Below are 25,235 nucleotides of genomic sequence, written 5' to 3'. Positions count from 1 at the left end.
CCGGGCGGGGCCGCAGCATTCGGGAGGCACCGCCTGACGGGCCCCGGCGCATGCGCGCGAGGCACGCGGTGCCCCTTCGTAGCACCGCCCCCTCCCGGAAGTGACGCAGGTGGTGGGCGCCATGGCCGAGGTCGCGGGAGGGCCGCGGCCGGAGGGTGAGGGCGCGCGGCGCCGGCGGGCCGCCCCCCCCCTTCCCCAGTACTTGTGCTCCAGCTCTCTCTTTCCGTTACAGACTGTCCCGGGACCAGCAGCGCCCAGGCGGGCAGGGCCGCCGCCTGCCAGGGATGCCCCAACCAGCGGCTCTGCGCGGCCGGCGCCGCCGCTGCCCCGGACCCGGGTGAGGGAGGCCCCGGGGGGCCGGGGCCAGCCGGGGTGGGCGGGGCCGTGCGGGGGCGGGGCCAGCCGGGGTGGGCGGGGCCGTGCGCTCCCGCTGACGGTCGTCGCGCCGGTGTCGCCCGCAGCGGAGGCGGCGGAGCTGCGGGCGCGGCTGCGCTCCGTGAAGCACACCGTGCTGGTGCTGTCCGGGAAGGGCGGCGTGGGCAAGAGCACCTTCAGCGCCCTCCTGGCACACGGGCTGGCGGCGGACGAGGCCAAGCAGGTGGGGCGGCGCCGCGGGGGCGAGGCGGGGGCGGCCGCGGGCGGGGCTGGGGCTGGGGCTGGCGGCGGGGAGCGCGCAGGGGCCGGGCCGTGGCCGCGCCGCTCACCCCGCGCCCCTTCTCGTTAAGAGCTTGAACTGTTCCCATTGCGGAGTTCCCTTTACTGTCTGCGTTGAATGGTTTGGTCTCCGCAGAGACATTTCCAGTGGTCTCTTCTCTTGCAGGTTGCTCTGCTGGACATAGATATTTGCGGGCCATCAATCCCTAAAATGATGGGTCTAGAAGGAGAGCAGGTAGATCTCTGTGGCTTTCCTAGTGGTGGCTTAGTGCAAAAGAGCCGTTTGCTTCTAGGAGGACCAGTTCTGCAAACTACCAAGTGAGCAGCTAGTGGTAGGCTAGTGAGTTATAACACAGCTTATTTAAAAATTGACATTTAAAACTCTTTTGCTATATCAGCTTTATTAGCAAAATAGAACAACAAAATACTGCATTTCACTAGTATCTCACCGTAAGCTGCAAAAAAGGAAGCATCTCTTACCAAACTTAAAAACAAGACCTCATTAAAGTAGCTAGCTGTGGAGTTCCTGAGAAGTTGAGGACTGTTGTACTGTTTTGATGCGAAGTGTGCTAATTAGCAAGGTCTTTCCTTGAAGACTTTTCCAGTTAATATGAGGCAAGAGGATTTAAACTTTGTGTTCCAGTGATGATGCTTCTAGTATTGGTTGAAAGTTGTTGCTGTGTAACTGACTCAGAGCACAAATGTTTGCTAACCTCAGAATAGCTGCACCTTCCGGAGGCATTTGGGTATGTTTGAGCAGGTTGATTAATTAATTGCCCATACCAACTGCATCATACCCAGCTCTTGCTGGTTATCTGCTGCATATTCGACTATTTAAAAACTTAAGTAGTGGTAGCACAATGATCTTTATCATCCCTAGAATATTTTATATAAATATATAAAATCATGGATAGTTTTTCTGCCAAAAGGTTCAGTAGTTATACTGAAGGTGTGAGTCAGCTCATTAGGTGTAACATTTGCATGATTCTATGAATGGATTTTACTGTTCACTTATTAATGGCAGTCTGGGTCCTCTGTAGTTTTTCATTCAGCTGTTCTAATAAAGCCAGCAGTATTGCATCTATAGCATAGATCATCATCAGTTTTGACTTGCATTGTTCATGCGTTACATAATTTCTGTATTTATTTCTGATTTATTTCATTCATTTTACGCCAATTTTCAGGTTCATCAGAGTGGTTCTGGATGGTCTCCAGTGGTGAGTTGGTTTAACTGTTGTAAAAAGTAGTTTATGGGCTGGGGGCTGTTTGTAAGGGAGTGGGGGAAACAGGGGCTACTTAGTCATTTTTTTTATCCAATGACACAAATGTCCAGATTCTGTGGAATCTGGCTACAGGCCATATAAATCAGAGGTTTAAATTACTTTTGTTGATAATAGTACCATGTTTCCAATATAGTTTTATCATTGTAAATGTATTTCTCTTTTGTACTGGCTTTCTTAATACCGCCTGTTAATATGGGCAATAAATACTGGTTATTTGATTTCATTATTTTTGGTTGTCATGAGAGCTGTGCAGTATGTTACTCTTTCAATGACAGACAGAAAGATCAGAAAGCATCTTAAGCACAGTTAGGCAAAAAAAATTGTTAATCTGCAGAAAACATGGGGAAAATTCAGGTGCTTTTGTTGTTAGCAGGATACATGCTAAAGGTAATCTGTTTTTTTGTTTGTTTGTTTAAAAAAAAAAAAGACAGACTTGATGCTGAGAGTGCTGAGAGGGAAGGCTGTTTTTAGCCTTGTGTTGCCTCTGGTGATTCCATAAACCACTGTTAAACTTACCACAACTAGTTCTTTGCCAGTCCGTGAATATAGTTAGATGAGTTACAGTTTTTGTCACATGCTCCAGCGTGCTGGACTAAGTATATGCAGTCCAAGTGGTGATGACAGAGAGGATATTAGTTTCTCTGATGTTTTTAATATTCTTCTTTTTTTTTTTTTTTAATTGCCCTCAGCTTTTGAAAAATGGACTTGTCATTTATCTTGTTAACAAGATGACTATCATTAGATTAGTGAGTGTTGCACAAGAACCTGTGTAGCCTTTAATAGCCTAATTCTTCCCCCTTTATCAAAGGAAACATGCCTTCATTTTCTTAATGTCCTTTTTTTACTCCCCCGCTGAAATTACTTCTTCAATGAAATTTGTTTATTTAGAATTGATTTCTTTAATGTTCAACTACTTCTTTGTTAGTATGTTGAAGAAAACTTGGGTGTCATGTCAGTGGGATTCTTGCTCAGTAGTCCTGATGATGCTGTCATCTGGAGAGGACCAAAAAAAAATGGTATGTATTTAATGTTTTCACCAATAATTGATCTGCTTTAAAGATGAAATATCAGTTGATGACTTTAATAACATAAACCTCATATGGTAAGCAATGGGAAAAACTGAGAAAGTAGTCCAGTTAAACCAGAGGTTAATGTTTTGGCTTTGCAATTTGCAGAACCTCTTAATTTCATCAAATGCGTATGTTCAACTAGAGGAAAATTAAGGGCTTCAGTCACTTTGAAACTGTAGTAATAAAGACTGATTTTAGTTCTGCAAAAGGAATAGAGCTTTTCTTCTTTTTTTTTTTTTTAATCCCACTTCATGTTTCTTTTTCCTCTTTTAAAACAGTAATGTATGGGAATAGAATATATCAAATTGTTGAAACAACTGTAAAATGTTTTACAGCAGGGTAAAAACAGGAAAACTGGAATAAAACGCACTTAAATTTAGTCAAATTGCACTAATAAAAAATATAGCATATGCATATCTGGATTTCTGAACTTTGCTTTAATTGTAGTCTGGTATATTAAAAAATGTGTTTTCTAAAAGGAAGTTTTTCAACTCATAAATTTTAAAGTGGGAGTTTTTTGTGATATTCATCCTGTGGACAGCACTATATAATTCTGTAGACAAAACTATAGCTTCAAATATTTTGTTTTCTTGCTGTACATAAAGGTAGCTAATAACCCTGTAACTAACTAGAAGTAGTGGCGCCAACTGTTAGATGGAGTTATGAGCTAGATTTTTTTCTAGTCATTTATATTGAATCTGCAATGATAGTAAAATACTTCCCACCCCACCCAAATTTGACAGAGCAGATCTTTGAGTAAATAGTTACCATATTTTCATTATAGAACCACACACCAAGTTATAGAGTTGCTGGTTGCATTCCAGCTCAAGATAAACTTTCATTAGAGAATGCCTTCTCAGTGTTCCTTCCAGTCTCTTTAAATAGTAGACACAGTGGGTCAAATGCTGTGTATTTTTTTTAAGCCTTGACAAAATAAGCATTTTTGTACTTAAATTGACAGTGGTCAGAAGAAACTGCATACCTAGACTTTAAAATTTCAAGTGTGTGTGTGTGTATATGTATATATTTTTTTCTGTTCCATATTCTTACATTTTCTTTTTAGGATTGATCAAACAATTTCTTCGTGATGTGGACTGGGGTGAAATCGACTATCTTATTGTAGATACACCTCCAGGTACCTCAGATGAACACTTATCTATCGTGCAGTATCTCAGTGCAGCACACATAGATGGTGCTGTTATAATCACCACCCCTCAGGTAAGGGAATTTCATTTCCTTAGACAAAGCATCATGACAGTTAAAGCAAATCCTTGGTTTAGAATCTCTGACTTCAGAGAAATAACAGTACCGATTCCAAGTAAATTGGCTGACTTGTTTTGTGCTCACGGATTGCTGGCTTATGTGTTAGCTGGATGTCTCAGCAGAGTAAAGGATCTTAAGCGGGTTAGTTACAGCCTGCAAACCACTGAACAGGTCACAATCAAAAGCTGTCATGAAGTGAAATGCAGGAAATTTCACTTCCCTCTTCAAGGTTACAGTTGACATCACTGCAAATTTATTATCACCAATGTTTAAATGTTCAGAAGTTAGTAAAGCTTTGGATTTAAGTGATAAGATTTATGCTGTTTGACAGCACGTAAAATAGCCCAAAGTCTCCAGACTGTACAATACTAGTCTCTTGCATAAATTGTTCAGAGAGGAGACAACTTTAGGCAGAAAACTTACAATCTTAAGGAAAGCTTGACTTGCAAATAGAGAGTAGACAACTTAGTGCATTTTATGAAAAGAAAAATCAACCTCTGTGCAGCTGAAATTTAAAATTTATCAAATGCCTTGTTTGGAAAGGAGCAGGAGATGAAACTAGCAGAAGATGCTTAGTATTTCTAAGAACAGATGAAAGAATAAAATGTGAAGAAAGTGAAGTGGTAAGGGTAATACAAGGTAGGTGATGAGGGAAGGAGAAGCAAACAGGAGAACTAAATGAGGTCAGGCATATATGAGAAAAATCTGAGGGAATGGTAAGCTATTTCAAATATTAATTTGAAAAGAAAGAGCAAATGTAAGCCTGGTGGTTCTTGTCTTTCTCTGCTCTGTGGAGAATGCTAACGGTCTTTCTGTAAACTGAAAATGTAGAAAGCTCCATTTAAAGAACTAAAGATACAAGATGAAGGTAGGGGACAAAACATAAATATGGCTGAATCTCTACAAGAATTAAGTCAGATTTTCAAAATAGACCCACATTCCGCGGAGGATTAAAACTGTTTTATCTATCTGTTCATTCCTAGGCATAACTTACTGGTAGAGTACCTAACAAGTTTGTTTTTTCAAAATATGAAGATAGCAATAATTCATTATAAACTTTTTTTAAAATAGCTCTAAGGATGTACTTTAATAGGTTCTGCTTATGGACTATCAAAATAACATTTTTTTCTTATTGGTAGGAAGTATCACTTCAGGATGTTCGGAAAGAGATCAACTTCTGTCATAAAGTGAAAGTGCCTATCATAGGTGTGGTTGAAAATATGAGTGGCTTTGTATGTCCAAAGTGTAAGGTAAGGCAATTTGTATCTTGCAGATTTTTTTTTTTTATTGTGATGTTGTCTATATATAAAAAAACTGCTTCTAAAATGCCTTGTTTTCAAAATTGTTGTGTTTTGTTAACTCTGATTTTCGTGTTGTCACAGAATGAATCTCAGATCTTTCCCCCAACTACTGGAGGTGCAGAGAAGATGTGCCAGAACTTAAATATTTCCCTCCTGGGTAAAGTGCCTCTAGATCCTCAAATAGGTAATGTTACTGTATTGCACTATGTTTGAAAAAAGTTGTGCCTACTGTCATCTTAGTTACAGTGCTTTTGCTAATGTAATTACTGGAAAACGTGGACTCGGACACTGATAAATTAGAATGTTAAACATTGTCTCTTAGGTAATTATCCACTTTTACATAGAACATTTTTTTTGACCCAGGTTACTGGAACTGTGACATAGTTTGGTGTGAAAAGAGAAAAGTGGTAATTTCCTTAGGCTGATATTTAATCTTGGCTTGTCAGCTATATAATCATGTTCTAAATACACTGTATCTTTCTCTTTGGTATGATCACCTAAAAACACAGACAGAAGAAAATCATACCACTGCCAGAATAACATCTTGGAAACATTAAGCTTTAAAACTAGCACTTTCAATTTACCAAGTTACTGTTACTGGCACTGCCCAAATTCACTTGTGGATAATGGGATAGCTAGGGTGGAAGAATCAAGCTATTAGCAATTAATATTTTATTTAATGTTGTCAAGGCACAGGTCAGTACTTTGAAAAGAGTGAAGTTTTTTGCTACCAGTATTTCTTTGGAAAACTACAAGATTTGTAGCTCCGATTATATTATCAATGGAAGGACTTCTTAAGGGGAATAGAAGCAAGTGTCTGTTTGGAATGGTACAGCTGGGATAAAAGTAAAATCAAGATGAGCTTATCTATCTTGTTGCTTTGCTTTCATAAAGTTTTTTTTTTTGTCCTTCAAGGAAAAAGTTGTGATAAAGGCCAGTCTTTCTTGTCTGAAGTACCTGACTCTCCAGCTACATCATCTTACAGAAGTATCATTCAAAGTAAGTCTAGAAATCACTGTGTGAACAGATCCTCTCAGTTCTGAGCACTTACCTTCTACAATATATGATGGTGCTAAACAGAATTAGTTTATTCTGCCACTAATAATGCTTTGCACTCTGCAGAGTATGTGCACAGCAATTATGAAACTAACATATGCAACTACCATATTTACTTGGTTTTGGGAGTCAGTTATTGCAGGCTTAGTTTCAATGTTTGGCTTAAATCAATTTTCAGAAAAGATGTGGGTATCCTTGCTTTCACAGAAAATTTTTAACACTCTCATGGAGGTCTATTGAGAGGAATTCACTATAAATAAATATAATTGACTAAATATTGCCCCTACTTCTGATAGTAATAACACAGAAAACATACAAAACGTACCTAAAGAGCACATGATGTGCAGGTTTTAAAATGCAAACAGCTGGGAAATTTCTAAAGCCCTTTTGGCCATGATAAAGACCCAACTTGTGATATTTGTGCTGATAGGGGACAGACTGCTGCAGCAATAACCCATGATGTGTGACTGAAATAGTATTTATATTACTTTTTTTCTCCCTGTCTTTGCAGGGATTCAGGAATACTGTGATCTACAGCATTTTCAAGAAGAAAAGACTATCTAATCAATGAATGGAATAAAAATGTAGTTCACATTAATTATAGAAATGTAACTTATGCCTTGAATTAATGGAAAGAATGTATCATTTTGTATCTTGCAAATAAATTCTTAATATTTATGTCCTTGCCTTAGTTTTTCCATAGTACTTCAAGATTCCTGAAGTTCTCAGGTGGTCAGAAAGCTTGCTGGAATGTTACAAAACTGAGCCTTTATCTGTGTAACACAGATGGGCTCTGCGTCCAGTGTCATGGTACTAATACTGAATATAAAGTTGGCTTCTGAAGACATATATTTCATATTCACGTTCCTGAATAAAATCTTGTATATACATTTCACTGATACTGGGGCATTATATCTAATATGGCTAATTTACATGTATATAAACTTAACTGAGTCACTAAATCAATAGTAGGATTTTCTTTCCTGCATTCTGCATTAACATTAATTGTAATGCACTCTCACCTCTTACTGAATAAGCTCACTCGAGTATCTCTTTCTTTCAGTGGAAAAGATCTATATTTAGAATGGAATTTTCATTATGGTATTGTCCCGTCTTTTTTTTAATCAGCATTGCTTTTAAAATAAAAATCCTACTAGAGTTTAGGCAACTTACAATTATGTGCAGGTACAGTAATTTATTACAGGGATCAGAATAAGATTAATTTATTTTAATTACTTAAACATAACTGTAGCTGCTTCACAAAACAAGCACTCTATGATAAACTTGCTGCCTGAGTTCATATTGTTTCTTCTACTAGATTTTAAGCCTGAACACTAAAGAATAAACTCTCAGTATCTTAAGTAACCAAGAGGCTTTTTGTGATTGTAATTCCACTTTTTATTGAGGAATCAGTATTGTGTATGATAAGGAAAACTTACTTTATTTATTCTATTGCCAAAGTTAAACAAATGAGCATTTCTTTGATTTCATCCTAGTTCTCAGGACAAGCCAAGTTTCAGGTCAGTTTACAGATTTATAAGTCTCTCTGCGTATAAACAATAAGCTTTATATTCTTGCCTGTACAAACTGCTTTTTGATGAAAGTTTTAGTTAAAGTAAGTAGCAGTAGCTCCAAACCTTTTAGAGTTTAAAGACCCTACAAACATAAATGACAAAGTCTGTATTTCTTGCAGGCATACTTCTAGAGAGCTTTATTTCAGTGTCTTCATATGAAGAACAGCTTTCATGAATATTTTTACTGCACATCCAGTTTTTTTAGTTTGTCCTTACTTGATTATCTACTGGCTGTGTTTCCATGTTCTTTGATGCAATTTTCTGAAGTTCTCCTTGTCTGTCCTGTAGAATGAACACATGAATGTGGCTGTTCACTTAACCTGCTGTATATGAATCTTTTATAAGCAGAGATGAGCCTGGTAGAAGCCAGAGGGCTGAGATAGTTCTTAAAGCCTCTGCCTAAGCAAAGGCATCATATAGGTCAGAAATCCCTCTGAGAATTAATTTAGAGGAAATTCTTAATGGGGTTTGGAAGAGGGCCAGCTGGGAAGAGACTAAAGGACACCAAGCTGCTGAGTTTGGCTAGAATGTGGTAGCAAAGTGATATGGGGTACAGCCTGCCAGGAGAGTCCCACAAGAAGGGTTTCTTGGAGAATCAGGCTCGGCAAGCAAGAAACTTATGGGAACTTAAGAACTAATACCTGGAAAGACTCAAAACCAACAGCATGTGGCAGGGCAGTATCAGATATTTTATGGGCTATAAGTGACAAACCAGCTTAGTACTTACTCTTGGAAACATCTGCTGCGACAAAAAAACTTGAAGTTATTCTGCTGATGCTTTTTTGTTCCCCTAACTTACAGTGGATGTATCCATATAAATTAGCAGTCTGAAGGGAGATCCCAGCTACAACAAGAGCCTGTGGACAAACAAAAGTTAGCTAGGACAAATATAGTGCTATATATAAACTGTATATACATATGCACACATGTATATAAATGCCATAAGAATCAAATATTCCTTCAGCTATAAATGAGAACTTCTGAGCAGTCCAGTCAAACTATTTATAAACACAAGTCCCTTTCTACAAAATATCTCTTTTTATCTAGTGATACAGTTTTTTCTTCCCGGCTAAGGTCATTCTGCATTATGAAAGAATTCTTTACTGTCTTAAAATCATATTCAAAAGGCTATCTTTGACTCTATAATCACTCTACTTATTTTAAGTCTGATTTGTATCTTAAAAACTCATGTCTGGATATAGAGCAAGCCTGCAGGCTTGTTTACCAACAACTGCCTTATTATATAGAATAACATCCTGTAACTTACGGATTTACCAAGAGCATCAATAGATGTGAACCTATATGTAGCATTAACTGGCATTGAAAATAATTAGGTTCTTTTATGGTACCATAGGCTTAGCAGTAGGCAGAATTCATTTATCCAACTAATCGACTAATGAAATAATTTAAAAAAATAAGATTTTTTTTTTTAGTGTTTTTCACGGACATGACAAAAATAGGCTCAGAAACCATATCCTGGAAGCTATCAAATTTTCCTTTGTGTAACCCTCAGCTTTTACAATTACTGCTACTTGACAGTAAGCACTTGAAAGACCTGTCTCTTCAGAGCTAGCTTGGATCCCTTTGCCAACTAGTGCTCAGTCTAGCAAACAATCTCTGGTTTACGAAAAGAAAGGTGGAACCTTTGAGAAACTGGTTTAACTTTCAACTACTGTTTGTTTAGCTATGTCATTTTGAGCACTAAAAAGCAATTATAAATTTGCAATTGATTCTTACATGTATCTGAATTTCCTGTGTCAGTTAGTAATAAAATGTAATCTTGGTGGTGATGTGTTATACTGCAGCATGTGTGCAAGACATTGCTTTTGATCTTTCCAAAATTTTTAAAGAACTTGTACTTATAGCATTCTGATCTAGCTTTTAAGCACAATAATTTGACAGAATGAATGGCAATTATGCAAGTGTTACAATAGAATAGTTTACAGGGGAAAACATGAAGATTTTGGAGACAAAAAGCATCTTAGCATAATGCAATCTGTGAGGTAAATTTCCTCTTTTACTATTTGCAAATAGGTATAATGATTTCCTTTACAGAGTAGATGGTTTATAAATACAGTAGTTATGCAGTAATTATAGCTGAATTTATCAAGATTTTTAAGCACTATGATACTGGTTCTTTCAAAAGGGAATGGTACCAGAAATCTAAAATCTTTATTCCAATAGTAAGAGCAAATTCAAATCACAGTAACATTCAAATCCCAAGGAGATGTGAAAACCTGAAAACCAGTACCACTGATTTTTTTTTTTTTTTTTTTTTTTTTTTGCCCTCTATCAAATAGTTTCCTTTGACTGAAATAAAGAAGTTGGGAAAAAGTAAGTTGCTACAGTTAAAAATGAGGCTGCAATTTTGCCAAACAGTTAAGATGTTCTACTTGAGTTAGATGAAAAAGTTGGTATCTGATAACTTAGTAGAAGTGGGGCTAAAAATTATAAATCAATTCCAGAGTGCTGGGTTTGACTGCAGAAACCTCTTTATGACTTGAAACTGTTAGTGAGTTGTTTTAATGTTGGAGATTTTGGTTCAAAGACTGTTACAGAATTAACAGATCAGGGTTCCTCCTCTACCTACCTGTAGTGTACCTACTGTCATCTGTAGTTCATATTCAGTACCCCAGACTTACCAGCCATTTCAGCTTCAAGGAAAACAAGGTGCTAAAGAAAAACACTGTCCAAATAGCTGGACAGATAATGAGACCAAGCCAAAAGATTCGAGCTTCAACTTCAGTTGAGGCAGCTATGGTAGATACCTAAAAAGAAAATTATTGAAGCTTTTGGTCAGAAAGACAAAACCAACAATAAATAACAAAAGAAATGAGCAAAGGAGGAAGAATGGACAAAATCACTTCTTCACCTAAACTTCACTTAGTATGCACAGGTGGGGAATGCAATACGAAGAAAAATAGCTGGTGCCAAGTTCTCTGCCTGCTGCCCTACTGTACATGACAGAATTTTCAAAATGTTCCGGTTTCTGTTCCCATTTAAGTCAGATGTTTTATTCCTGTTGTCAATCTCGGTTGCCCCTAACACCACAAATTAATAGTACTTTGACTTACAGGTCAAAAGTTCTGCTACACTAGTAATTAAACTACAGAAAAACTAAGTTAGCTCTGACAACATTAGACTTAAACTATCAAGGCCTCAGAGAAGTGTGAAACAGAAGACGCTGGTATAAGTATTATGGTTTGTAAAGCAGATTCATGGCAGGTATCCTGTTCACAAAGCAAAAGTGCTAAGAAAAATTCAGTCCCAAACAGCTATAGAGGCTAATATGGAAATTGCAAGGCATACCTATTCCAAGAGCTAACAAGGAAACTCTAAAGATCCCCATAGGATTTATCAGTTGGTTTCAACTCAGACAAAGGAATTCTCATACCAGTGCGCATTTCCATACCCTTCTCTAAAAACATAGTGTCTTATCTTAGCTAATACTTTACTAAAACTTAGCTAATACTAATAATTTTGTTTATGCAGTCCATTGATATTCCATAATTTAAGCAATGTGGTTTCAAAAATGCCTACTCTGTCATACTAGTGCTGGACAGCCATGACAACTGCTGGCATGTGCTCTGTTTGTTTACTTCAGAGAGAGCAAAAACATCAAGGCAGGTTGCAAAAAGCCCTGGCTGCCAATTTCTTCTTGTCAAGATAACTAATGTCTTTATCTACGGTGAAAGGATTATTATTGGTTCCTAACACTTCAGAGAAACTAAAGAAAGAGAATTATTCAGCAGGTTCTGATCTTTGCTAGAAGATCAGAGATTTCTCCATCTATGCATCCCACATTAGACAGACTATTGCATCCAACTTGTAAACATGCTTAAGTAACTCCATTTTGCCAAACAAGATCCATTAATTAAAAGCTTTTATTTTCACATATACTCTAAACCAGCGACACTGCAGAGATCCAGAGAATAATAATATGATTCTATGCCTTCATAGTTATAGAAAAAGATGTTCTCAGTCGATAAAAGGGTTTACTCTCCTTTATCCAGCATTATTTATAAATTACTCAGCAGCAACTTTGCATTAGTGATAACTATTCAGAGGGGGAAAAAAGTCAATAAACCTGAGAACTCTGCACCTGAAAGACCTAGTTAACTTGATGAGTGAGATTACAAAAGGCTGTGATCAGCTTAGGGAAAGGGGAGAAGAGAGTTTTGATGTTTGGAGTGTGAAAGTAGGAATTACTGTACTTCCAGCAATCCTCAGAAGAAAATAGGATTTCTAGGGGAAGCTCTGTCACAGCAGCAGCAGGCCAGAAATCAGCAGCTTATTGCTGGTGAGTGATTTGGAATTTTTCTAAGCAAATTCACCCCATAAGAAGGTCTGAAAAGGCTGCCAGAGGACTGACAAGGGAAGTAAGGAACACTGGATACCAGAAACTAAGAGAATCATGTGTATTCTAGGATCTTGCTGTGTTGGAGTATATTTCATGGATTATCCATGACAAAAATGTAATCCATCCTAATTATATATTCTTTCTCATGATTCTGTGATTCTCATATTAATCAAATGACTATTCTGCCAGAATTTCTGGAAGGCTTAAGTCCATACAGATAAGTCAGCTTTGTACTTCTAGGCTAGAACTAACAAACTGCAATATATGAACTAGGCAATACACTTGCTCATTTTATGATAATTTTGAGGTTATGAGGTCACTTCATGGATGACATTGCTTTAGATGCTATGAAAGCTCTTGCTTGCTGTCTCAACAGGACTAAGAAACTCTGGAGGTCTTCTAGTTTCTTTACTTTCATACAGACCATCCTATGTTTTCCCTTTAGATGTCAGTTAGGTTACAGGAAGAAAGCTGGTGTCTGTTACACTCCTAAGGGTGGTCAGCTGCACTCTGCCTACATATGGTGTTCCTGCCTGCTGCCTGGCTGCCTTCTGGCTGCCAACAGCCACTGGGCTGCTAGAGGGCACTTCTAGACCTGTGTTTCAGAGCGTTTTACATTTTCCTCAGCACTAGGCTGTGTGTGCAGCTGAGTTTGCCTGAAACCCATGTTGTGAACAGCTCTCGAAGCCTCGTTCTACCAAGCTGTTCTCGGAATGGGGTTAGCAAACAAAAGTGAAAGCCACAATCCCGCCTCTAGCTGGCGGCAATGCCGGGGGTGTTTGGTGTCCAGGGCACCTGGAGGGGTGCTCAGCGTGAAAACCCCCATGATCCAGGTTCCATTTGCCAGCATATTCCATGAGCATGAATGAAAGGAGTACACTTTTTAAAACTGAATTCGAATTATTCAACCTTACTTTCAATGCAGCTCTTTCCTGGAGAGAACACTGTGTTGGAATTAACTATGGGATGCTGCTTTTATCACAACACATCCTCACTGGAAACAAAATAGCAGAACTACCAGAAATGTTTCACAACTACAGTAACACATCCTTATTCTGTTGATGAAAATGTTATAAGTTTTGCACTGAAGAACTCCAGGATGTCATAAATCCTGTGTGCTTACAATTCTTTTTGTTTTGAATACTTCTTCATTTATAGAAGCTGAACAAAAAGCAACTGTTAGAAAGGTGCTCTAGAGTCCAGTTACTTTATTTGAGCATCAGGTTTACCCTGTGCCTACTCTTACTATTCTTACCTTTTTTGCTTCAAATACCCAGTGGCTTTTTCCATCTTCATCAATCTGGTTCCACCAGCGTAAACCAACCAAGAGTCTTCCTGTCACGTTCTAGTGAGAAACAATTATCTGCATTAATCAGTTGCATAATTCATTTGTCACACTAACATTTTCAGAAAAATGGCAAGCACATCTGAAAAATCACATCTTTCATCAAATGCTAAATGAGCTCTATAAGCTATGCCAACTTGGACACAACAGTCATTGAGGATGGATAAGTTAATAGAAATTCAGAGGCCTGTTCTCCTGTTCTAATATGACAGTTGGCAAAACAACATTGATTTAGATGGGAAATTAAAGGATGCACCTTTCCTAAGTCAGTTAATGGGAAAATCCCCTGATAAACAAACTCTCCCAGTAAGAGAGGCGAGCCCCAAACAGAAATGCATTGAAAGAATAGAAAATAATCATGAGTAAGTGAACTGCATGGAATCAAGCAAACAAATTAAGGAAACATTTTTGCAGCTGGATAAATACTAGCATTTTTCAGTATATTGGGGGACACACAGTGCCTCACATCTCCACTGCTATGGCCTTGTTCCACACATCGATTCTGTGCAGGCAGGACCCCTGTGCCCGCAGGCAGTTAGGGAGCCAGCACCATGGCTGGGCTCCCAGAAGTGTTTTGCAGCTCTTGCACACTGGGGTGTGGCACCGTATTGCAGCTTTGGACTCTTCTGCAACCCATCACTGAAGGCTAGTACTACTTTACTTCTTCTAAGGGAGAAAAATACGCAAACAGATCTACGTAAGACAGGGTAACTGTCTCACTCTGTTAGTAACCAAGGCAGTAACTAAGATGTGTAAGCATCTTTTCATTAAAATGAGCTTGATGCATTTTAGGAATTAACAGATCACAAGGTTTTTACCACTTCTTTCAGAATATGGCTTCCCCTTCTTTTATTTAATGGCACACAAAATATTTTCAAAGGTAATTACTTTTCAGGGTCATCTTACCTTCACTGACCAAAAGTCAAAGGATAGGAGAAGGAGAATAGTGACAAAACAGGCAACAAAGCTGTTGCTGAACCAGTCACAGAACAAGTAGGTAACAATAGCACTCACTCGGAAAAACAGATGGAAAAAGGTGGCCAGTGGGTGCCTAGAAAACAATGCACAACACTTAGGAAGTTATGGGACAAGAAGGAATGCTATGGTATTTGCTAACAATGCAGCATAAAGCTTATGAAATATCACAACTATTTCTCGTCTATAATGGTATCTGTTTGTAGCAGCTATTACTTCACACGCTGATCTGCATCTTCATTATCAAAGCAATATTCCCAGTAGCCAACCTCCAGTCTAAAGCTAAAAAGAGGATTGTGCTGCTCATGTTAAAACTTTCTCAAAGGTAGAACAAAAGCTAGATTCTCCCATCAGTTTCTTTGGTACTGCATGAAGGAATCTAGCGGTTGCATTCATCACCCTTACTCCAAACTCATCATCACCTCATGAAAAAAATTAGCATAGCAAGGCACAAAAGAAGCGAGATCTTACGCCTTTCAGAATTGTTTTGAAAAGAAGAACGGGAACTCTAAAATTAAAAAAAAATACAGATCTGTTGGGTAGAAGACTTTCAGTCATTACACTGGAAGGTTAACTGCGTGACCGCTTCTTCCTTTCACAGGAGCAGAATGTAGGAAGCTAGCAGTTCTTGTGAATCAGTGTTCGTTACGTCCACTCACTGCTTGTTTTGCTGATCTGTCGAAATGCCTCAGTCGCTTCCAACTAAACTTTGTCCGTAACAAAAATAAAGAGGAATTTCAGTGGAAGAAGTAACTATACTGAACAGAATAGTGGCCTATACAGTAGGAAAGGGGGGGTTGGAGAATGCAGCACAGGGTGAAATTCTCCTGGTAACACACCAAGTACAAGACTTTATTCTGTAGAGTTGTGTACATCCTAATTAGTTTAAAATGACAATTAACCAGAAGCTATTTCAATTAATCAATTTCTTCCTGCAAAACTATACTGAGTGAATAAAACTCATTTTCTCAATAAATTAATTGGGTTTTTTGTAAGTCAGTAATTGTCTCATTAATCCCCTCTACCTCTTTATTCAATTAACAGCAGTATGGCCTTGGCAAACCTATTTTGCTCTTTAATGATCGTTAAAGAAGATATAATTTAAGAAAATTAAAACTCAGACTTGACAAGTTTATAGGAAGAATCACAAGATCGGTCTTAGATTACCTACAAAGTTTAGATTAAGACAAATCACAAAGTGACTATCAACCATAACATAAGGTATTTGCAGGACAACATTCTTCTTGTAAAGCTATACAAATATCTATCTAATAATGGATTACAAGGCCAAGTGAAGCTGAAACCCACATCACTACAAAACCTGATTTTTTCAGCACTTTGGATAGAAAAAGGGCAGTGGGCCATTACATCAGCCTTCAAGATGTTCAACTCAAATAAGAATGAAATGTAAATGAGAATTCATTCATAAGTTGTATTGCATATAAATACCTACAAGTATGAGCTTTCTACTCTGTTTGCTTTTATGCTAAGTTTCAGATTTCTGGATTCTGATGTCTGATACCATGTTTAACCTGTTGTCATATGAAAACATTATTTAAATGCTGTTTTCATGTCTGACACTTTGCACACCAATTTACATTTCTGGGTTTTTGAGCTTTTGTGTGCCTGCCAACCCAGGAAAACTATTTTTTATTTCTGAAAAATAAATTATTTTGGTTCATTGATGAATATCTAAAAATACAAATTTGGAAATCAAAACTTAAAGCAATTGTTTAGATATACTAGTCAGACTTCTGCAGTAATTAACTGTTCTGTAATAGCAATAACATGCCTGTAGTAGTAGACTCATTTGACTGGAAAAGCAAGAATGAAACAAAGATGAAGCTTGTGTTTATTCCTGATCATGCCCACACTAACCTCAAACTATTCAGAAACTCCCTCTGACTTACAACTAAACATGTGACACTTGAAGGGAAGGGAGCTTTTTCTTACATAACCTGATGAGGGGGTGGAGAGCAGAGGGAATAGCGTGAACCATCAAAAGCAGGTACTGACTTGCTCCTTCAAGTCTCAATGACGTTGCAGGAAGAAGGTGCAAGAGTTTGCTTATATACCTCACCTAAATGGTATGTTGTAGCAATAAAAGCTATTCATAGGTCACAACCGGGAAGAGCACCAGGGCAGATGGGACTTGCACATATCAGCGCTTCAAATGTGAAAGTAGATATAACTTTGGAGAAGTTAGTGTTTTATTTTGGAAGTTGGATGCTGAATCACTGTTTGGACACTGTTCAGTTTGCAAACTCTGAGGAGTTTTTACTGATAAAATGGGGCATGAGCAAGAGGTCTACATTTATTAAAGCACTGAGCACTGCTTATTGGCATTACAGAGTATCAGTCCTCGCAACGATATAGTTAGTCAAGCCAAAGCATGCAGATTCCCAGGTTCTTGTCCTAAGGGAGGAAAATGTAGATATTACCATAACTTGCATCCCATTTTTGGAGGGCATGCTCAACCTCAGAAAATGTCCATTTATTTATGCTTAAAATCCTGAAACTAAGTGAATCCAGTAAATAAACTGTTTCCTCATTTAACAGAACTGTGTATACCCATAATCCACAGCCATCAGATGGCATTTACAAATCCAACAATAAACAAATAGTTTTTTTTAATAACTGGCTAATCCCTATAGATAAAATTCATGTTTGTTAGACTCTTAAGCTAGAACATGCCTATCCCTCTTGAAACAAAAAAGCTGTACAGCTTTTCTTTAGTGACTGCATTGATATTCAACTCTACTTCACAGAATGTTTTAAAAGATTGTTTCCAGAAATACCATGGCATTAAGGTATCGTAGCAGGAACTAACGTGATTTCTTGTACTGACAAGGAAGGCGGCACCCTGCCTTCACACAGTGACCATGCAGCACAGACTTTAAAAACAGGTTAACCATTCTCCTAGATTTTACACTCAAACCCAGTAAAGGGTGAAGGTAAGAAATGCTGCGCTGGCACTGCTGGGTGCTCGCGTGGCTCCCGAAGGCACAGCGACCTGCTTGCCTGGACTTCCAGGCATCCTGCTGTGTCTGAACCTCCACAGAGCAGCGTGTCCCGAAACAGGCGGTGGGGAACTGGTGCCCGAACGACTGCCAATCGCCATTAAAACCACCTCGCTCCCCTTTGTGAGGATGGTGCCTACTGGGATGGGGTGAACTCTTACACAGTTAATTGCATCCAATGTAAAGGAATCAAACTGGGTCAAGCTCGAAGTGCACCGCTGAAGCGGGGGGCAGCTACTCCAAGCACCTGCTCAAAAATGCGACGGCAGCACTGGGCGCGCTGCTCTCTGCACCCTCCGTCTGACGGGCCACCCGCGTTCAGGCCAGTTCTGAACAAACAGGCCTCCTGCCTTGACCACCTGCCCTCCGCTCTCCAGCCACCTCCCTAACGCTGGGGTGAATTCTGCCGTCTTGTGTTGTTTGGCTAGTTCGAAAGCGCGGTGATCGCAGGCTCAGAAGTAACCCAGACCGAGTGTGTGCTGATACCAGAAAACCTAAGAGGGGGTAAGTCGCCCCTCTTCTCACAAGAGCAGCCCCCAAGCGAACGGCTCTCCGCAGGCCGTGCCCATGCGCCGGAGGCCCCCAAACGCCTGGGCTGCCGCGGTTCAGTCTCCGGGTAAGCTCTAACCAAGTTCAAAGCATTTGAAACTGGGATAAGGTTAAACCCAAACAAGTGACTGAACCAAATTATTCCACCCTCCGTTCTCAGAAGACGCAGTTCTGCATCCCTGGGCGCGTTCCCGGCTCGCTGGCCGAGACTCCGCAGGAGCACCAGCACCAGCCCCGGCTCCCGGGCCGCCGCCCACCGCAGTTTCGCTTCTCCATTCCGCGGCGGCGGCGGGCGGGGGGCAGCGCGGGCGCCCCGGGGAGCGGGCCCCTGGGCGGGGGGGCAGCGCCGGGGCGGCTCCCTCACGCGTGGCCTCTGCCCGCGGCGACGGCGACGGCGACGGCTGCGGGGCGCCGCCCTAACGGCCGCTCCTCGCGGCGACGGGGCCGCGGCGCCCGTTACCTGACGGCGGCGGAGCGCAGGGCCGCCTCCTCCTCGCTCCCCAGCTCCAGGGACACGTCCTCGGTGTCGTCCGCCAGCGCCTGCAGCGAGGAGCCCCCCAAAACACAGACGCGCGCGGAGCCCGTCAGCGGGGAGGGGGAGGGGGAGGGGGCGCCGCCGCCCCCGCGCCCGCCCCCGCCGGCGGCTCTACCTGCTTCATCCTCCCCGGCCCGGCCCGGCCCCGCCGCAGGCAGCCGGCGGCCCCGCTGCCAGGCGCGGCGGCTCCGCGCGGTGCTGCAGGGAAAAGGGTCCGGCCGGGGCCTGCGAGCGGGGCGGCGGCGGCGGCAGCGGGGGGCCCTGACGGCGGCGGCCTCAGCGGCAGGGGAGCTGCCGGGGGGTCTCGGCGCGGGCAGGCCCTGCCCTCGCCCGCCTCGGTCCTCGGCAGCGGGAGAGCCGTTCCTAGGGCACCCCGGAGGCGCAGGTTATTTCTGTGGGTTTAGTCTTACTGTACCCCCCCCCGCCCCCCCCCGCAGCATCGGGTTGGTCAGAACAGGAGCAGTTACTAAAGATTTTTGGAAGCGGAGGGAAAAGTGAACATATACATATGTGTGTGTGTATATATATATATATATATAAAAAAGTATGTATTATGATGAACGTGGTACAGGTGTTGCTTGGTTCCCCAATGTGTGCAGCCCCACAGTGCTCACGGGCCTGGCTCTGCCGTTAGCATGAGGCTGGTCCGGTGGCCATCCTGGCCGTGCCGTTAGTATGAGGCCAGCCCAGCTGTGCCGTTAGCATGAGGCTGGTCCGGTGGCCATCCCGGCCGTGCCGCCAGCGCGAGGCCATCCCGGCCGTGCCGCCAGCACGAGGCCATCCCAGCCGTGCCGTCAGCGCGAGGCCATCCCGGCCGTGCCGTTAGCGTGAGGCCAGCCCAGCAGCCATCCCCTCCTGCCTCTGAGCGGGCCTGCAAGCTGCAGCGCCGACCCTGGGCCGTGCTGCTTCGGTGAGGAGGGGTACAACGGTGCTCGAGCATTGGGTGCACTACTAGTGTAATGTGGGAAATTTAGTGCTTTTGTTAAATGTTTTTAAGAGTTGTCTGTTTCTATTTAAACTGCAGGTTCAGTGCATGACAGAGCTAGGCAGCAGGAAGGTGGAATGAGACAACTGAGCTTCAACACAGAGGGAGGGGAAATATGACAAAAATTTAGGGGGTTTCAGAAGAACTGAGGGAAATGGTTGAATCAGATAATTGTTGAGTAAAGGGTCAGGGAAGATCTGGCACTTGGGCGTTTGTAGATCTGACTAATTACAAGCATTAAATAAGCCTGTGAAAGAATAACTTATTAATCTTCTCTAAAACATCTAGCTAAAACAGAATATGTATTTTGAGTAAGTACCGAAGTTACTGAGGTGAACACTGGAAAGTAGCTTTGTGCAAGACCTATTGCTATAGCAAGGCGGTACCCGATACCTGAGAAACGCTGGTGGAGCTGCTCTCAGTAGAGTTTGCATTTAACATATAAATTGCAGGGGGAAAAGGTGTATTTTATGAGTAATAATGATAATAAGGTGACAGTTATACATTGGCTTTGGCAGTGTTAAAACAACATTTTACAGTATGTCAGTAAATACACTCTACAGGACTTACCCTCCAATTTGTATGGGCAGTCTGAATTCAGGGGGATGGCTCATGATATTCTGCAATGTTAAACTATTTAATTAGGCTTCCACTCCCAAAGAAAATATAGTTCATCTCTTTTGAGAATTATCATGAGATACAATTATTAAATAATTCTGTACACATGTGAAGTTGCCATATATCTGATTTATTATATCAACAGGCATTTCTGCTTACTAGCAACATATTGGCAACAGCTCAGATAGAAGCTGCTCCTGGAGGTGCAGTGGCAGAAGTGTGGAGTAGTAGAGATCCAGCTCCTTTTTGACTGCCAGATTATTCATCTCAGTTACTGTGTCAACTGCTTTCTCACCTCTTGCTGAGTTTGTGCCAACAAGTCAGATGTGCCTTATTATCTGAGCTGTTACACTTCCGCTCTAAGGCACAAGAAAACACTGACTGTAGGTTACATTCCTTTTTGGATAAGGCTGTACTCGCTTCTGTGGGGACTGGAGATGAACTGGTGTGACTGGAGAAGAAGCAGAACCTGTGTTTAGACTTTGAACTGCATAAATATTTCTTCAATTTTCCCGCCTTCCAGTGTTTGCTCCACTGATTCACTGCAGGTGTTATCTGTTTCCCTGATGTAAGGGCTGTTATCTAATCCCACAGAAGCCTACCACTATACTGTGTAAGTGGTTTAACAATATTCCCAAAGTAATTAGTGAAGCTATGTCAAATCACGTTATTTGATTATTTGAGACATTGTATTGGTTATTATTTTCTTAGTGAAGCTATGTCAAACCTTGTTATGTGGTTATTTAAGGCATTGTCTTGTTTTTTTTTTTCTTTTAAAGCAAATTTAACTGCTAGAAAGAATCGTTGGTCACTGGAGGAATCATTGGTCAAGTCAGTTCTCCAGGTTATTTAAAACTGGTGCATGGATTATAGTTTTAGAGGAATTTCTTCATTTAGGAATTATGAGAAAAGCATTATTCCTTGTTTCAAAATAAATACATCCAAGAAAAATCTCATTAGAAATTTCCAGTGTTTTTTAGGACTTCACGGAACAAACTATCCTATTCTCAACTTTTTGCAGTATTCTGATTTAAAAGCAAATGACTTCAACAATGGAAAGATTAGAAACATAATAAAGGTAGCATAAGTCCTCGAATAACTCTTCGACAGTACAAAACATAGAGGTAGTTGCACTGAATTTATAAACCAGGTTTTGTAGGGAGAAAGGTTTGTACGCAGGGAAATCTTGACCATTTATGAAATACGTTAAGATTTCATTTAATTGCTGAGACATACAGCATGAACTAGTTTAAAAGTAGTCATTAGCTACTGTACAATTGCCATTGTTCCATGACCAGTCTTCTTCCCAGAATAAAATAATAGCATAGAGCATTAGCAATGCTATAGGCTTGGTATGAGTGACTGAGAGATCTCTGTAGCGTATCCTTTCCCATTCAATAAATAGAATCTCCTTTAAGAATAATATACTGTCTTGTTGACTCCATTAACTGCAAGTCAGCTGATTTCTCTTTTTCTTTGGTGCAGTGCCCAGGGTTAGTACTGGCAGGAATTCAGAGACTTGCCCTTTATCTTAAACTGCACAAGAATATTCCGAACAACTCAGTAGTAGTTGCTCTGGTTTATGTATCCCTGGGGAATTTACAGTTAAATATTCTGTTCTTCTAAGTGTTAGAAAATATTGCTAATCCCAGAATAACTATTACCTAGCTTTTATTAGATTACCGATTTTGATGGTGCTCCAATAAAATACTTAAATTTTAAGGAGGTTGGCCAAATTAGAGCAAGAACTAAATAAATAAATGTCTATTTTTCTATTTTCTATTGCCATCTAATTAATTTGTAAAAGATGATTTCCTCCTTTGGCCCAGAGACTATCTGTATGGAATTTGTTGGCTGCGTATACCTGAACTGTTGTAATCAGCAGTTCTGTATTAACAGAACAGAAGATGCAGTGTTTGCTTGACATAGATCAGAATAACTTCTTTCAGTTGGGTGATATATAGCAAAACATTCTCAAAGCAGAGTTCAGGTTCTGCCATCAGTACCTGATCAGTCAGAAATGGACATCTGAAATACATGTCAAAGCTGAAGAGGTGTAGACTCTAAATATAAATGGAGATTAAAAAAAAATGAAGGTGGTATTGATCCTTCAATGAGCTATGTCTGGAGAGATGAAAAATAATTTTAAAGTATATCAAGAGAAGAATGTGAAGAAATACTCATTATTGCATAGTAACTGGTTTTGTTTCTAAAATGAACAATGGTGTCTATATTGGTTCTGGTGAGAGAAAAAAATCAAGAAAAAGTACATAATTCCATTCAGAACACAAATGGGCCATTATTTAATAGCTTATTTTATCTTTTGTATTCACTGTATGGCTTTAGATCTTACTTAACTCCTGCTGTAGGAATCTCTGGTGCGGTCAGCAGGGAGACAAAATGCTTGGCAATTGTTAAGGCGTTTACTTCAGTGTCTTTTTCTGACGTGATTGTACTGTGGTCACTAGAAGCAGCTAAAACAAAGGCAGACCAAGGCAAAAATGTCAGCTGAGTTCCAGCTTGGGGTGAACAGCTTGAAACACTTGGGGTGCAGTCTTTCTTGGTGTATTTAGCAGTATATATCTCCTGCTATGTTCAAAGCTTCAGTCATTTTCAACTGCAGTTGTTGGCACTTGTTACTTCTGCAAATCATCTCATACTTCTCGGTTTGGAAACTCTAAAAATAAGGAACTTGAACTGTTTGGACACCTTTCAAAAGTTTGGTTTAAGTGACTTCATAGAGCCTCTGTGGCGAGCAGAGATGGAATCCATTTCTCCGGCTTGGCATTTGTCTGCTTTCACCAGCAGGCATTCTCCTGATCCCTGTCCTCCGTCACTACATAAATTTAAAAGGCCTGTACACATTGACCTAAGTATCAAACACCTTTCCTGACTTGAGCCAGTCCTTTGTAGGCTTCCTGAGAAAAAAATCTGCAAGTAATCTAAACCTACTTTAAAAAGATACTGAAGATAATTAAACAGTTGAGAAACTGAGTACAACAACAGGAGATTAGTGAAAAAAACAACTATGTACAATTGCTTCTACTGCTTTATCTGTGCAAATTAAAGGTGCAATTATTAATAAAAATTGCAAGCTAATTCATTGGCTTATCTTTTTTTCTTGTGAGTAGTACAGCAAGACTATGTAATTCTGTACAAATTCCGGAGGTGCTTGCTGGACAGTTCATCAACCGCTGCTTCCAGTAGCAAGGTCTACTTCATCTTTTGCTGTAGAGGCTGTAGTTAAGTGGCTTTTGTTATGTTTGCTTGTATTTATTGGTCTTACTTAGTTTATTCTAAATTGGTATCTGCTGGGGGAGGCAATATGTTTCTCAGAAAAAAGCATAGAATATAGACAAAACACAGAAAAGAGAAGTAAGAGAGGGTTCTTAAACTGGCGATGCAACAAAGGGAGAAAACTGCATCTGCAGGTCTTTTGACATGCAGATTTCTGTGAAGCAGACTGTGGTACCTGCTTCCATAGCTTTTCTATTTAATAGTATCTTTCTTTAATTTGTTAATACCATTTTTTCTGTTTCACTGAGTAGATTCAGCTCCCTAAAATTCCTAGTACTCAGCCACAGAGAATTTGAAAAGGCAGCTGAAGAATTAAAAATCACAAAATCCATACTGTTTCTGTAGGCACCTGAATCATACGAAGAGACAGAGATGCTCAGGATTGTTTTTTAGGTATTTGGCCCCTCATATAAGCCACAGAAAGATTAAGTGTCTTGGACTGGGATCCATCACGTTGACAGCATGTTCTTCTCAAGATGCACGGGCTGCTGCTTGGAGACAGTTCCTTCTATCCGCAGTATACAGCTCTGAACCTCTCCTGAAAGTAGGGGACCAAGTAGGACCAAGCTCTTTTTATGAAAGAACAAAACCAAAAGCAACGTTCTCATTTCTCTTTTAGGTGTGACCTGTGTCCCCCATTTACAGAGGAGTCCATGTTCAAGAAGAGCAATTTCCTCTGCTGCCCAAAAGGTGACAAATTTCAGCCTCCCATCTCGGAAGAGGAGGAAGCTTCAAGCTGTGCTGGAGGCCCCCACAGCCAGTCCCCAAAGGCTGTTTTGCCTGACTCCCCAAATGGTGGTTGGAGCATTTGTTTCTCCTGTGCATGGCGTGATCCACAGATTTTTAATAGATTTTTGATTAAGCAATCTCCAAATAGAAATCTTGAAATAAACCTTGGAAGAAGGGCTACATCCCAAACCTGTATGTTTCTCAGAGGATGCCCTAACCATCTGACTTGCATTCTTCTATGCAGGGTAGAAAAAGTTTCCACAGAAGGGTTTGAAAGCGCCCCTTCTCCACTGCAACCCACCCAGGAGATGACACTGCAGGGCTATGGAAGCATGGATTTGAAGCCCCTAAAAAGAAGGCCTCGTAACTGTGTCCGTAATTGTGACATTTTCTGGTTGCAGTTACAAGAAAAACAGCACAGAATCTGGAATGAAAGTAGTGGTAAGTGCTGGTTTTGTTAAAGTGACTAAAGACAGAGCCACTGTAGCAGATGTGTGGATTTTAGAATCTGTTGTGTCTAGTGTATATTTGATTAAAAACCAGAAACGTTGCAGGGAAGCCCCTAAAATACATGATTTCTCCAACTGTCAGTGTAGTGGTTTTGCCCAGTTTTCTTACCTC

At 40.6% G+C, this 25,235-nt stretch overlaps 2 protein-coding genes across 4 annotated transcripts; one reads left to right on the top strand and one right to left on the bottom strand.

Moving 5' to 3' along the window:
• Positions 1–66: 66 nt before the first annotated feature.
• On the top strand, positions 67–7,305 carry NUBP1 (NUBP iron-sulfur cluster assembly factor 1, cytosolic). Its single transcript, XM_026096354.2, has 11 exons — positions 67–155; positions 233–337; positions 462–598; positions 821–889; positions 1,839–1,871; positions 2,863–2,953; positions 4,071–4,225; positions 5,410–5,520; positions 5,653–5,755; positions 6,487–6,570; positions 7,139–7,305. Exons 1-11 carry the CDS (start codon positions 122–124, stop codon positions 7,189–7,191), a joined length of 975 nt encoding a protein of 324 aa, XP_025952139.2. The 5' UTR covers positions 67–121; the 3' UTR covers positions 7,192–7,305.
• Positions 1,037–19,255, bottom strand: TVP23A (trans-golgi network vesicle protein 23 homolog A). 3 transcript variants are annotated; one of them, XM_064520400.1, is made up of 8 exons: positions 19,101–19,249; positions 18,911–18,990; positions 14,813–14,957; positions 13,817–13,906; positions 10,844–10,969; positions 8,929–9,058; positions 8,418–8,483; positions 1,037–2,930 (listed from the first exon to the last, which is right to left on the bottom strand). In XM_064520400.1, exons 1-7 carry the CDS (start codon positions 19,107–19,109, stop codon positions 8,422–8,424), a joined length of 642 nt encoding a protein of 213 aa, XP_064376470.1. In that variant the 5' UTR covers positions 19,110–19,249; the 3' UTR covers positions 1,037–2,930; positions 8,418–8,421. The 3 variants fall into 3 exon arrangements, with proteins under 3 accessions (XP_064376470.1, XP_064376471.1, XP_064376469.1); XM_064520401.1 differs by lacking the exon at positions 8,418–8,483 and having other exon boundaries at positions 19,101–19,255; XM_064520399.1 differs by lacking the exon at positions 1,037–2,930 and having other exon boundaries at positions 8,043–8,483; positions 19,101–19,248.
• Between the last annotated feature and the right edge of the window lie 5,980 nt (positions 19,256–25,235).

Source organism: Dromaius novaehollandiae, chromosome 14 (assembly GCF_036370855.1).
Source record: "Dromaius novaehollandiae isolate bDroNov1 chromosome 14, bDroNov1.hap1, whole genome shotgun sequence".
Lineage (NCBI taxonomy): Eukaryota > Metazoa > Chordata > Aves > Casuariiformes > Dromaiidae > Dromaius > Dromaius novaehollandiae.
Note: the sequence above shows the minus strand (reverse complement) of the source record. Positions and strands in the feature narration are given on the sequence as shown.